Consider the following 12847-nt stretch of genomic DNA (forward strand, 5'->3'; position numbering starts at 1 on the left):
ATGTGCACAGATGGATTGAGATGGAGAAGAGGGAAGGACTTGTGCATCCCTTCCATTTTGCATATGTCCATCGATCCTTTTTGGTCACAGGAGATTACTAAACAGATGATTACAGGTTTGGATAATTTTTTTTTTCCTGGTGATAAAAGGCTATTTTCAAGACAGAAAAAAAAAAAAAACAAAACCAACAACAACCTATGTTACAAGTCTTCAGATTCCTTACTCCATATATAAGCAGCAACATTTAACACTAATTGAAAACAGTGTATTTTACTGTCGCAAGCATATTCTCAGCAGAGTAGCATCCACATCTCCTAGACAAGTGATGAAGGATCGCCTTTGGGAAACTATACCTGATATCACTCCTTGCAGCATGATGGATGACTGATACTACAGAGCAATGCACAACTGTCCCCTCAAAAGTGACTTACGCTCATCAAAAATCACTTACTTTTCTTCATCAAAGTCATCAAATTTGCCTGTTTTCACACATCTGAATTTTTTAGTTTCTGATTTGGTATTAGTATCAATAGTGTCTATGTTGCTCTTTGATCTAAAGAATTTGATTTATCAGAAGTTTTAACTGATGCCATAACATAAAGCTTTTTTTTTTTTTAACTTCTGTCAGATATTTTCACCAGAAATAAAATATCTTTGATAACATTTCAAGCTCCCAAATTGTGATTTGCATTCTCATCACTTTGGAATGGTGAAACCGGTTCTTGAGGTTAGGAGTTATTCTTTATTCTTTTATGTATTTATTTAGTAGTAATAACAAAACACGCTGACATTTCTTCATGGTTACTGACACTTGGTTCTTATGCCACACAGGGCAATCTGGGTGTATTAGAAAGCCTAACCCAGAATATACCTTTGCTGCCCAGGCTTCTAGGTTGTTTCCAAGAACAAGAAATATATGGCTTATTTTTGTCTTCCCGATATCAGTGACACTGTTTCATATACGTAGGGTACGGGCAGCATGTAGACTTTGAGTAGCTTTTGCAACATCAAGCATTTTAGTTTTCCACCTATGCTTTTCATTAGTCATAGAAGCTCTGAGAACAACCATTATATTACACTGGAAGTGGATGGAAATCAGATGCCAGTCTAACATCCAATCATGTTTGCTCCGGGGCACTGAAGTATCAAATTAGCCTCCATTTTTCTGTTTGTTCAGAAACCTCTTGCAAGAATCATCCTGGATATCACACTGCAAAGGTGAAAAAAATTTCACTGCTCTTGGCTGTAAAACCAATAGGGTGGTAAGTTGGCAATATTCACATTTCCATACTATTACAGTGTACTATTTCCTTGTTTGGAAAATTTAGTCCTAAAGTAAACTTGGAGAGTACTGTCAGCAATAAGAGTACTTAGCACTTTGCTGACACTAACTTCATCCCAACATAGCTTTGCTGTTTTTCTGTATGCTCTTATTGTTCACCACTTCCTTTCTATACTTTATGATAGTCAAAGTAAATTAAAAAAAAAGAAGTATAAACTGACACAAATAGAAATTAACAGGAAAGACTGTCAAAGATATTAAAATGGGAAGAGTTGAGTCCAGTCAGCTACTGAAAAACAACATGTATATGTTGAACCATGTCACACTCAAAAAATTCAATCTCGGAATTTCCCTATCAGTAAAGTTGCTAAGTTCTAAAGACAGGAATAGTGATTTTTAAACCAACTATCACAGATTCATAAAATAACTGATTGGAAAGAACTTCTGTAGACAGACAGTCCTACTGTACTGCTCAAAAGAGGGTCAAATAGAGTCTGCATCCAAATTTTGAGTTATCTCCAGGAATGGAGATTCCCTGATCTCTCTAAGCAACCTGTTCCAGTTTGAACTGCCAAACAATATTTTTTTTCTTTTAATATTTAAGTGGAGTTTCCTATACATCAGTTTGCATCCATGGCTTCTTGCACCACGGAAAAGAATCATAGAATCATGGAATGGTTTGGGTTGGAAGGAATCTAGTTCCAACTCCCCTGCTATAGACAGGGACACCTCCCTCTAGGCCCCATCCAGCCTGGCCTTGAATGCTTCCAGGGAGGGGACATCCACAGCCTCTCTGGGCAACCTGTTTCAGAGTCTGGCTACTTCACTCCTACTCCCTCCAAGATTTCTCTCGAGTCTTCTCCAGTCTGGAGAAGTCCCAGCTCTTTCCCTTTATCCCTGATCTTCTTGTTTCTAAGCCATCCTTAACTGTGCCCATACATTTCTCGCATGGGGAAGCCCAGAACTGTACCCAGTGTTCTAGATGGTCTCTCCAGTGCTGAGCAGATGAGAGGGATCATCTCCCTTGAACTGCAGGCAACTCTTCCCCTGTACAGACCAGAAGATTGTTGTTGTTCTTTTTGCTGCAAAAGGCTCATGGCTAGTTCATAACTAACTTGTCCACCAGGACTGCCAGGTTCTTCCCTGCAGTTGCTTTCCACTCTGTCAAGCTCCAACATGTACATGGGGTTAGTCCCTTCCTGGCACAGGACTGCATTTTCCTTTCATCAGTTTGTCAAGGTTTCTCTCTGCACATTTCTCCAGTGGGTCAAGGTCCCTCCGGATGTGGCAGCACAAACCGCTGGTGTATCTGTCACTCCTCCAACTTTGTATTATCTGCAAATCTGCTGAGGGTGCACTCTACTATCACACAGGACAGTGACAAAGAGGTTAAACAATACTTACCCCAGCATCAATTCCTAGTGTATGCTACAAGTGACTTGTCTCTATAACGCATTATATCTATTAAAAAGGATAACGAGTACCCATAATAAACAACAACCTTAATTGCTAAGATGCATACAAGATTTTTATTAACCAAACATAAATATGGCTTAGTTAGTAAGGAAATTGGTAAAAATTATTAGGTTATCTGTATGTGTGTTAAGCCCCCAGTTTCTCTTTTATCCTCAAGGAATTACAATCTCTTGACACAATCCAGTCACATTTGAAGGAATATTTAACTTCTTACTGTATCCATAAAAATAAACATTACAGTGCTGCAAGGTTACCCACAGCAGAAACTCAAACAAGTGTATTACAGACATCAGACAATGCATACTTAAGGCAGACAATGCAAGAAAAGTTTTCATAAAAGTATGTGGCTTATTAGACATGACATATCACAAGCCTCATATTCTGTCATTCACAGAACTTTTTGTGTCATATAATAAGATTACAACACAATTAATGAAAAGTAAATAAATTAAAAGTGATTAATGGTAACTAATAGAAAAGATACTGGGTGCAAGAAAGCCACTAAATATACACTGTACTCAAAAGAGGAACACAAAGAAATTAACAGAAACTGGAAACGATATTAAATGGTTACCAGAATCTAAAGAAAGTTTAGCTTTCATCTATGTAGTAAGGCCCTCTTCTTTCTTTTCTACAGAGCCTTGCAATTTTCACTATAACAGTAAAATTATCTTTGTGGATAACAGGAAAAAACAAACCAGTATGCACATACATCAGGATACCTGACAAAATCTTTAGTTTCTACAAGTTGCTGAAGCTCTTCTCAAATCAATGGACTTCTGAATATTTGCTATGCACAAAGTAGTTTATCAGTCTCGAGAGAGAGTGTCGGAAAAGTGACTTCCTGCACTCCCATAGTACAAACCTAGCACCTAGAGATCAAACTCTTTATCTATTATTCTAACCATCTTCTATTTGCTCAATTTAGGTTACGAGTTCCATCTTTTTGCATAAATAAGTTGTTACTAAGTGTAGATTATTTAATTTTAATAGGTAAAATGCTGCTTCATACTGGCACTTCTTAGTACTAGGAAAATGCTTGAAACGTTTTTTCTCAAGTGTTTCCACATTCCATGAAAATGACAATTAATGAAAGCCTTGGAAAGTTCGTGCTCTAACAGGAAATTCTTATAAAACTCAAGGACATAGATTCAACTCTTGGGATATTTTATGAGCCTTACATAACCAAGCAGAGGTTGTTGTACAAACGCACATAATATTTTGAATATTCTACATCGTTTTCATATTTTGCCAGGAGTTGGTTCTTGCATTGGCTCTACATCCTCACAACGCTGTTTTTGATATCACGCGGTTGTGTGCATGTATGTATGTGTATTTCTAAGGAAATAATTTCTTTTCTAGTACTTTTTTCTCATTCAGAATTTCTATTTCCTGTTGAATAAATAATGCATTCAGATTTTGCAGCTTTTTATGAAGAGGAATACTATTTTTCATCCTCTTCATACCTTCAGAAGATTATCTAAAATAACTGATAAGGTGAAAGACAGCTTTCAGGAGAGAGAAGAAATATCAAATCCCGTATTAACAGGTAATAAACTGTACATATATGGTAGAGAAGACTTGCCACAGTTGTCACACTGTTCCTTCTTTCTTGACTGCAAATACAGTAGCTTCTGTGCTGTACATATAAACCATAGGTGTGAAAGATTTGACCTTCTCTCCCTCAATCAGAGAACATGTACTAGCATCCTGCCCTTGTTAAGTCTGATGCTGTTACTTTTCACAGTTGTGACATAGCTACTAAAAGATCCTATTGTTATTTCGAAAAACTTTTACCCTTAGGTCCACTGCAATACTTAATTACTATATCTGCAATACTTAATTACTTATGTAAAATACTTAATATTTTTAAGTAATTATTTGAATTTCAACCATTTTTAGAAGGAGATCAGGAAAAACGCATGGAAATAATTAATCTCTTTCACCAAATGTAGCTCTCCAATGCATTTTTGAGGAACGTTTTCTCAAGAAAGGCTGTCTGCATTGAGTCAAGGTACAGCTGTCTGAAAAGTGTAATTGCCACATGTTTAGTGATGTTGTAAATAACCTTTAGGAATTAATACCAAAGAGTTTCACAATACCTGGCTGTTAGGTGAACTGCAGTTCCCCTGAAATGGCACTCTACATTGTCTTAGGAGTCAGAAGCACACAGAAGCAACTGAATGAACCAGCTGTAAATTAGGACAAAATGCAGATAGAGAAGTGTGCAAAATAAAGAGAGGAAGTCAGGTCTGAGAAGCTGAGGAACAAACAAGACAATTTAAGAATCTGTGTGATTTCATAAATGTGCCTCTGTCAAAGATGTCACTCAAGTCAGTTAAAACTTTTCCCAGGATTCTTCTAACTGTATACTGACATTTCAGATGCCTGATTTAAGTCTTGGAGGTCAACTTCTAGAAGTGCTGAGCACGTGCTATTGCAGCTAGCACCAGTAAACACTGAGCATGGAAGACGCTATGTATTGCCTCACTTGCAAAAGATCAGGAACAGATAACTCAGACTCTTTCCAGAAGTAAGAGGTAAGTTTTGATTTCCCAGTACCTATGATCCTCAACTACAAAATGAAGATCCTATTATTCCATCTCAAAGAAGCAACTTAATATTGGGTTGTGCTAAGATTAGTGGTAAAAATTCCATTAGAACTTGAATAAGACTTTTTAGAATAGATTTCTACAGTATTTAGTATGCAAAGTGAACCACATGCCAGTAGGAAGCAAATCAAATATTAAGGAACTATTTATGCTGTCCACTATAATAAACAAGATGGGAGTTTTATAGGAAAAAAAACATTAGTATGTAGACTAGAAAATGAATACTCAAGATATTCAAACTTCTAAGGCTGATGAGGCACAAATTTTCCCAAGTATAGACCTGAAAATAATTATTTTAATATTCAATCAGTTTCCATTTTATAATCATTTCAATTTCAGCCACTACTGAGTATAATATTTTGTGTATGTAAATATGCAATACGTGCAAGTTCACACTTCATACACCTGCAGAGAAGAAAATCTTTATGTGTATATCTTGGGCTGGCAGTGAAAGATATTTTAACTGTTTTTAAGTAAACCCACAATTTTTTGAAACTTCGTTTTTATTTTTAAGCTACTGTTTAAATTCGTGGCTCAAGGGGTTCTGGTAAAAGTAAGTAAATAAATATTGTTCTTTTTTCATTGTGCTAGGCTGCCCTCCAGAAGAAGGCCATTTCCAAAAAAGCACAGATTATGCAGTGTTTTTTCTTCTGCCAATTTTCAAAACTCTAACTCATGACCTTCTGAGGACAATGCCTCAGCTTTGTGTGTTCTGCATGCTTTTTTTTTTCCTTCAAATTCTAACTTTGGCTTCCACTTACAAGCATATATTTTTTCCTTTCCTGAGGTGTATTTCCATTGCTTTGGATTCCCATCTTGTTTAGTGCCCAGTACTGTATCTTAATGCTAATTTTGTCAACTTACAAAATTTGAAGTTTCAAATAGGAATTAATTTAAGTTAAAGAAAAAAAAAAAGTTTCAGCAATTGCTATAGTCCTTTCAGCAAGACAGCATGTGACATTTTTGCTTACTCTGAGTTATTGCATACTGAAAATAACTCATGATAAAGGAAATGTAAGTAAATGGGACACATCTGTTCATTCTAAACATTCCTTCGTTTCTATCATCACATTTATTTTTTATGGATGTTTATGTTTAGAATGTAAGCTAATGAGGACATGAATCCATAAATATACAATCTAGCCAATAATCTTATTAACTGGACATTAGTTACAACAACAAAAACAAACTTGTATGATTCTGTCATGTTCTTAAGTCCTTTTCTTCAACTTGAAATGGTATCACTGACAGTAACCACAACTAATTGTCAAATTATCTAATAAGCCTGTAGTCATAGCTCATGTATTATGATCCACAGCTGCCCAGTAGTAGCAGGAAAATTATGGGTATTTTTGCAAAGTGTTGCACAGTGGAATAGGCAAACAAACTTCTGTCTTCTCTTTCCTGAAACAGTAAACACCAATCAGAAGATAATGACACAAATTCCACGTCTCAGGGACCAAATGTGGGCAGAAAACCTGTGGTAACCTGTCACCATTTCAACTGCAAAATCTTCTGTAATACTCCAAACTTCAATGTTCCATAGGAAATAACAGTAGAAAAGGCTTGAAAAGGAAGAAAAAAAAAAAAAAAAAAAAAAAAAAAGGTGTGTGCGGGAGTAATAAAACATGACTTGCTTCAATGTCATTTGCAACAACTACTCAGCAAAGATAAAGAGATAAACCAAGTTACAATTACGTTCTTTTTTCTTTTTTTTTAAAGAACTTCTATCTCTAACAATCTATCAGAGTGTAAAGAGTAAATTATTTGTTCGCCAGAAAAACATTTTCTACCACACTTAATGTCTACTGCTGTATACAGGCTGGGGGCTACAATAATAAAAGAAACAAAAGTACAAAAAGGAAAACCTGACAATACTGAAAACAATTAGAAATGCTACTGAATGCAGTAGGCTTGTGATTCCACAAGCAGTTTACCTGTCCTTCAGATTAGCAATGTAAATCTGGAAAAAAAGAACAGATACTGGAAAATTATTGGGAGCAAATTATCTCATGATATTTTGGCATTGCCATGTCCAAATACAATAGCAATAGTGCCATGATTTGCATGGGAGAAACGCTGAGAAACCCCTAACTAAAATCAAGGGTGCCTTTTGTCATCACACAGTTGTTTTTATTTATCTATTATGGTTTTCCCTAAAGTGTTTTAGAATTTTAAGGAAAACAAACAACAAAAGTCTGATGGAAAGGGCTTCATATTATCAGTGAACAAATGCAGGTGTATCAGAGAGGTTGCACAAACTATTTGCAGTACCACTAAAATCTGAGTACAGGACCAGTAGTTCAGTAGAACAGCACTCATTTTATTCTGGCACTAGTGTACATAAGAACCTCTGCTTTTAAGATGTTTTTAACCGAATATTGGTTCTCCTATTAACAGCAATCAGAAGATTTTTAATGTCTATTTAACTAGTCATACAACACAGAAGAATCTACGTTTTCTGGCAGCTTTAATAGATAGCTTCATTGTACTTTTGGTCCCATGGCAGTGACATGAGGCGTCATGAGCAGGTTTATTCAAAATTCCTCAGTATCACACCATGAAAACACATGACAGATGAAGAACTCCAGGTCTGGGGATCTTTTACACTAAAACACAGCCAATTCCACTTGGAAGTGTATCTCATAGCCTTGACTTGCTGTATTCCACACATTGAGCTGTCTGACCACTCTTACTCTAAGCAGACATCTGTGGAAACTGGCAAACAAGTACAAAAATAAATCTATGCAAGCCAGGAGATCCTGACAACTTTTAAACTGCTCTCACACAAGGGTACACCTGGAACCTGCACAATCTTGGATGGGTTACTAGAGGGAGCTACAACCACATGGGCAGGCTAAATAAACACTGGGGCCGCAGGAATATGAAATTATTTGAAAAGTTGGCTGATTGTCACTACTTTCTTATTCCTCACATGGAGAAAACATTCTTCCTGTAACCATGTATAAGCAAGGAATCGCTTAACTAAGCTCAGCAAAAACATCCTGGAATCACTATGGTTGTTTAGAAGAATGATTTTATACTAAATAAAATCCAAAAGGAAATTGAGTTTCTGAAATAAAGAAATGGCATTCCAGCCTTACAAAGAATTTATGTACCAACTAAACTCCATGAAAAACAAACAAACAAACAAACAAACAACAACAACAAAAAAAAACACCTGAAGAGAAAATGACACTTCTATGAAACTTAGGGAAAAACTGAATGGAATTTGGATTTTCTTATAATAAATCCTACCTTCAATTTTACCAAATAACATTATGAAAAAGTTCAAAGGCTCTGGAAAGGTTATAACTGACAAAATAACAACCTATTATTTTCTCATACGTGCTAAACTCTTTTCCTGACTGGAAAATCATGCTTTCAAAAGAGCTCAGTGGTTTAGGGAAGACAGGAGTCTAATTTAACAATTCAACACTATAATACGGTCTTTAAAGGGCTGGTAGGTTAGGGAAACGTCAGTCATATGAACACAGCGATTGAAAATACCCATGCAAAACCAAATAAAAACACAGATTTCCACTGCCTTTTTATTGGGCTCTTTCTATATAGACTTAACAGTTTATCATGCATACATAGACAAACACGTAAGTTCACTTTTCAAGTGGATGTACTTATTTGTGTGCTAGTTTTCCTGAAACTACCAAGCTTTTTAAACTGCCCCATATATTTGAATTGTTTCCAAACTGCTTGATAAAATTTTGTACTAAGTGCAGGGTGAAAAGCAAGCTGTACTGAAAATCTGAAATTGAATAAATGTCAAAAAATTGAGAGGTTCTCATCAATGTCCCACCCGTTACTATTTCTTCCATTTCTCTTACCCCTCCCTCACCACATACTGCAGTTCCTATCCTTCTTACAGGGAATATCTCAGATCTAACATGTTTTTTCACACACAGAAAGTATAGGGAACTGAAGATCGGTATCCCTAATGCTAAATCTAAACACAAACTACTATTTGCAGTACAGAATGGACACCTCTGGAATAACAGCAGCAAGACAACAATTAGATTTGCACCTCATTACCAAGAGAGATTATGGAAGATGGATCTTTCTGACACAAGGATAAGGACAGCCTTTAAATCAAGATCTGTTATCTATCTAGAAGTTACATTACTGAATAAGAAAAAAAATTAAATCCAATGAATACAGGTAAGATTCTTTGGCACTATAAAGCAGAAGGTCAGATTTGACTGCCATATTGGTATTCTCTAAATCTGAAAATAAAGTTAAGTTTTAGTGGAAAATACTATACTAACGATATAGAGACAAGCCAAGAATGTCACGTGTAACATTGGAGTTGGGCAGAGTAGACATTAGGAGAAAGTGACATGGCCTTCCCTGGAGATATTGCATATATTCATGATCTCCACAGGTAACAAAACCAGTACCAGTTTCTGGAAGACAATACCTAATACATATTAGTTCAAAGGCACTACACAATTTAAATTAATCAAATAGACAGCTCTATCATTTTTCATACATTTTACAGTTCTCACAGAGGAGAACTCCTGTTCCTCCAGATCTTACAGCATTAGGAAGTAAATAAATTACCTGTAACCAAAGTCTGTCACTTGTACTGAATTTACCATTGGCAGTGCATTGAAAAGTAGCAAATTGTCCTGCATTGACTTCCACACTCTGAAGACGCAAGAAATGGGGAGTTTTTGCTATTGGAAGAAGAAAAAAGATTGAAATTAAGCAACACAAATGCAGTGATTATAAATTAACACATGGAATATGGTAATACTTTAAAAGGCTTAAATCACTGAAGACACATTATATTTTAGGTTGTTTTAATTTTATTCTTTTATTCCTCTGTGTCTGGGAAAAAAGCAGAAGTGATGGGTGCTATTTAATTAATCCTGAAGTAAATTATCTTAGCTCAGCATCCCTTTTGCAATAACAATCTGTATTAATGAAGACTGAATTGAAAATAAATTGATGCTCAGAATAAAAATTTATTAGATAGACTACTGACTAGACAAAACAGCAAGAAGTTGAGAGATGTTGTCAGGGAAACAGGTTTTCCTCTTAACCAGGTACAGTAAGAGGAGATGCTTTAGCATTTTAGCTGTTTCATGCTACAATTCTAACATAATGCTTCTTGCTATCTACAGCTGTGTTCCTTCAATAAAATTAATTTCAACAAAACAGAACAAAAACAGAACACAAGGCATTCTCAACACTGATGCTTATTTTTAATTTAGAAAGAGAAAACAGTCCTAAGCAAAAATGAAAGCAATACAGCAGCATTTAACCTAACAAATAATAGATATTCAAACGAGACCCATCTCTACTGCAGAAGGAAAGAGAGCATGTATATTTCCATTTTACTAGAGAGAACAAAAAAATGTGACAGAAGAAGATAGAAATTTGATATAGAAACTCACCCTTGAGAACATGTTGTTGCCCAGCAATTCAAATCCTACTGCAGTCAAGGAGAATTTTTGCACTATCTATACTAGCAGATAAGCCAGGCTCTGAACATTGCTTTCAGTCATGGAACAGCTAATATTAGAATAAACTACAAAACTAAGCATACGCTTTCTAGCAGAGCATCACAACTGTTTAAAATGCTGATGACATTCTCTTAGAAGAGCTTATCACTGGGGCAAACTACAGATTATAACAGAAAATAAGCATGAGCAAACAGATTTCAAGAAAACAGATTTTTTGACAACCAGCATAAGGCAGTACAAGAAGCCAAAGATGGAAGAAAATAGCTCAAGTTAATATCTAATTACAGGAGGAAATGTTTTCATGATAGCTGTCCTTTTGGCAAATTTACTAGATGTAGCATTTTTCTTTATTTAAACATTTCCCAATGGAATCAGGACAGACAGCCTCTATCTTCTTCACATATCAAATTATTACTAGTTGTCTATTCAGTAAAATTCTCAGGAAGTTTCTCTTATTTTTTTTTAATATCAAATTTTACCTTTTCACCATACTTGTTTTTTCCCCAATCTTCCCAAACACTGCTAAAGTAGCCTCTCTGAACTATGATGTATGGCCTAAGTAGAAAGGGGCTTTAGGATTTTTAAATACACACACACAAATCAACCAATTGCCAAACACATGTCTTTCAGATCTACACACAGTCTTTATTTCCACTTGGCCTTTGTCCATGCTACCCAGACAACTGCCTAGAACATATGTCATGGTTTCATAGTATTTTTCCCATTTCAATTTTTGTTAAAAGTTAATCATTTAGAAAGTACTTTTTCTGGCAATATACAGGAAGAAAAGTCATTATAAGTCTTGCAAGGCTTTATACACAAAATAGTTTTTCAATTCTCCTTTTTTTCTATTTTCTTGTAGACAGTGTGAATAGTTTGATGTTTTAATTTCTAACATTTTAGTTACTTTATTGAAGAAGTGTTTCATTAGTTTCTAGATTTCAACACTTTAGAATTAGAACTCTACACATTATAAGATATAACTCAGTGCTTGCAGGTTTTGAGAACGAATGCACAGATCAAACCTCTCAAAAACTCTGTAAGAAAAATTACTATGCCGATAAAGTGCTGCTTTATACTTCACTAGTCAAACCTAAGATATAAATTCAGAATGTAGAAGTGCAAATACTGCCTAACAACATGCGAGCCTGCTGTGTTTATTAGAACTAAGTGATTCAGAAATAATAGCTGCTGATTCTGCATAACTGTCTCCGTATTTGAAGAAATGTCTGTGTCTTTTTGTCACTAACACTAAAACGATATTTATGAGGTGTTCTAGCATTAACTGATGAGCCACTTTTTATTTTAAATTGCAGCTCATACTTACAAATCACAAAGAATGCATACAAGTACAATATGTCATAAGAAGCGGATGAACAATTACACAGCATTTGGTATCTTTTTCCTCACTCAGTCATTTGGTCACTGAGACTACAACCTACAATTCATTGTGTGACTTTAATATGTGTTACTTAACAAATAGCAGATATGTGAAATGATAGTTTCCGTAAGCGGTTTGGTTAAAGACGCCTGGATTACTATATTCAACTTTTAATTCATGAGGTTGATTTTAATATCACTCTTAAAATAACTTAGGGGAGCTAAGTATTGCATGTTCTTAGTAATCACAGAATTGTAGGGGTTGGAAGGACCTCTGGAGATCATCTTGTCCAACCCCCCTGCAAAGCTGGCTCCTTGCAGTAGGTTACATAGGAAAGCATCCAGGTGGATTTGAATATCTTCAGAGGAGACTCCAGAAGAACTCTGGGCAGCCTGTTCCAGTGTTCTTTCATCCTCAAGATGGGGTATGGATTTTTTTTTCTCGTGTTCATATGGAACTTTTTATGTTCAAGTTTGTGCCCATTACCCTTTGTTCTGTCACTGGGTACCACTCAAAAGATTCTAGCCCCATCCATTTGACTTTTGTCTTTTAAATATTTATATGCAGTCTCCACCAGGCTGAACACTCCCAGGTCTCTCAGAAGATAAATGCT

General features: G+C 35.6%; 1 protein-coding gene across 6 annotated transcripts in view; it reads right to left on the reverse strand.

Annotated features, from left to right (window-relative positions):
- Positions 1–12847, reverse strand: part of PTPRM (protein tyrosine phosphatase receptor type M) — a 454600-nt gene that overhangs the window by 286215 nt on the left and 155538 nt on the right. For all 6 annotated transcript variants that reach the window (XM_085220805.1, XM_085220804.1, XM_085220803.1 and 3 more), the window contains exon 5: positions 9946–10061. In XM_085220805.1, coding sequence (XP_085076931.1) covers positions 9946–10061 — 116 coding nt within the window. The remainder of the gene's footprint in view (positions 1–9945; positions 10062–12847) is intronic.

Source organism: Meleagris gallopavo, chromosome 3 (genome assembly GCF_905368555.1).
Source record: "Meleagris gallopavo chromosome 3, MGAL_WU_HG_1.1, whole genome shotgun sequence".
Lineage (NCBI taxonomy): Eukaryota > Metazoa > Chordata > Aves > Galliformes > Phasianidae > Meleagris > Meleagris gallopavo.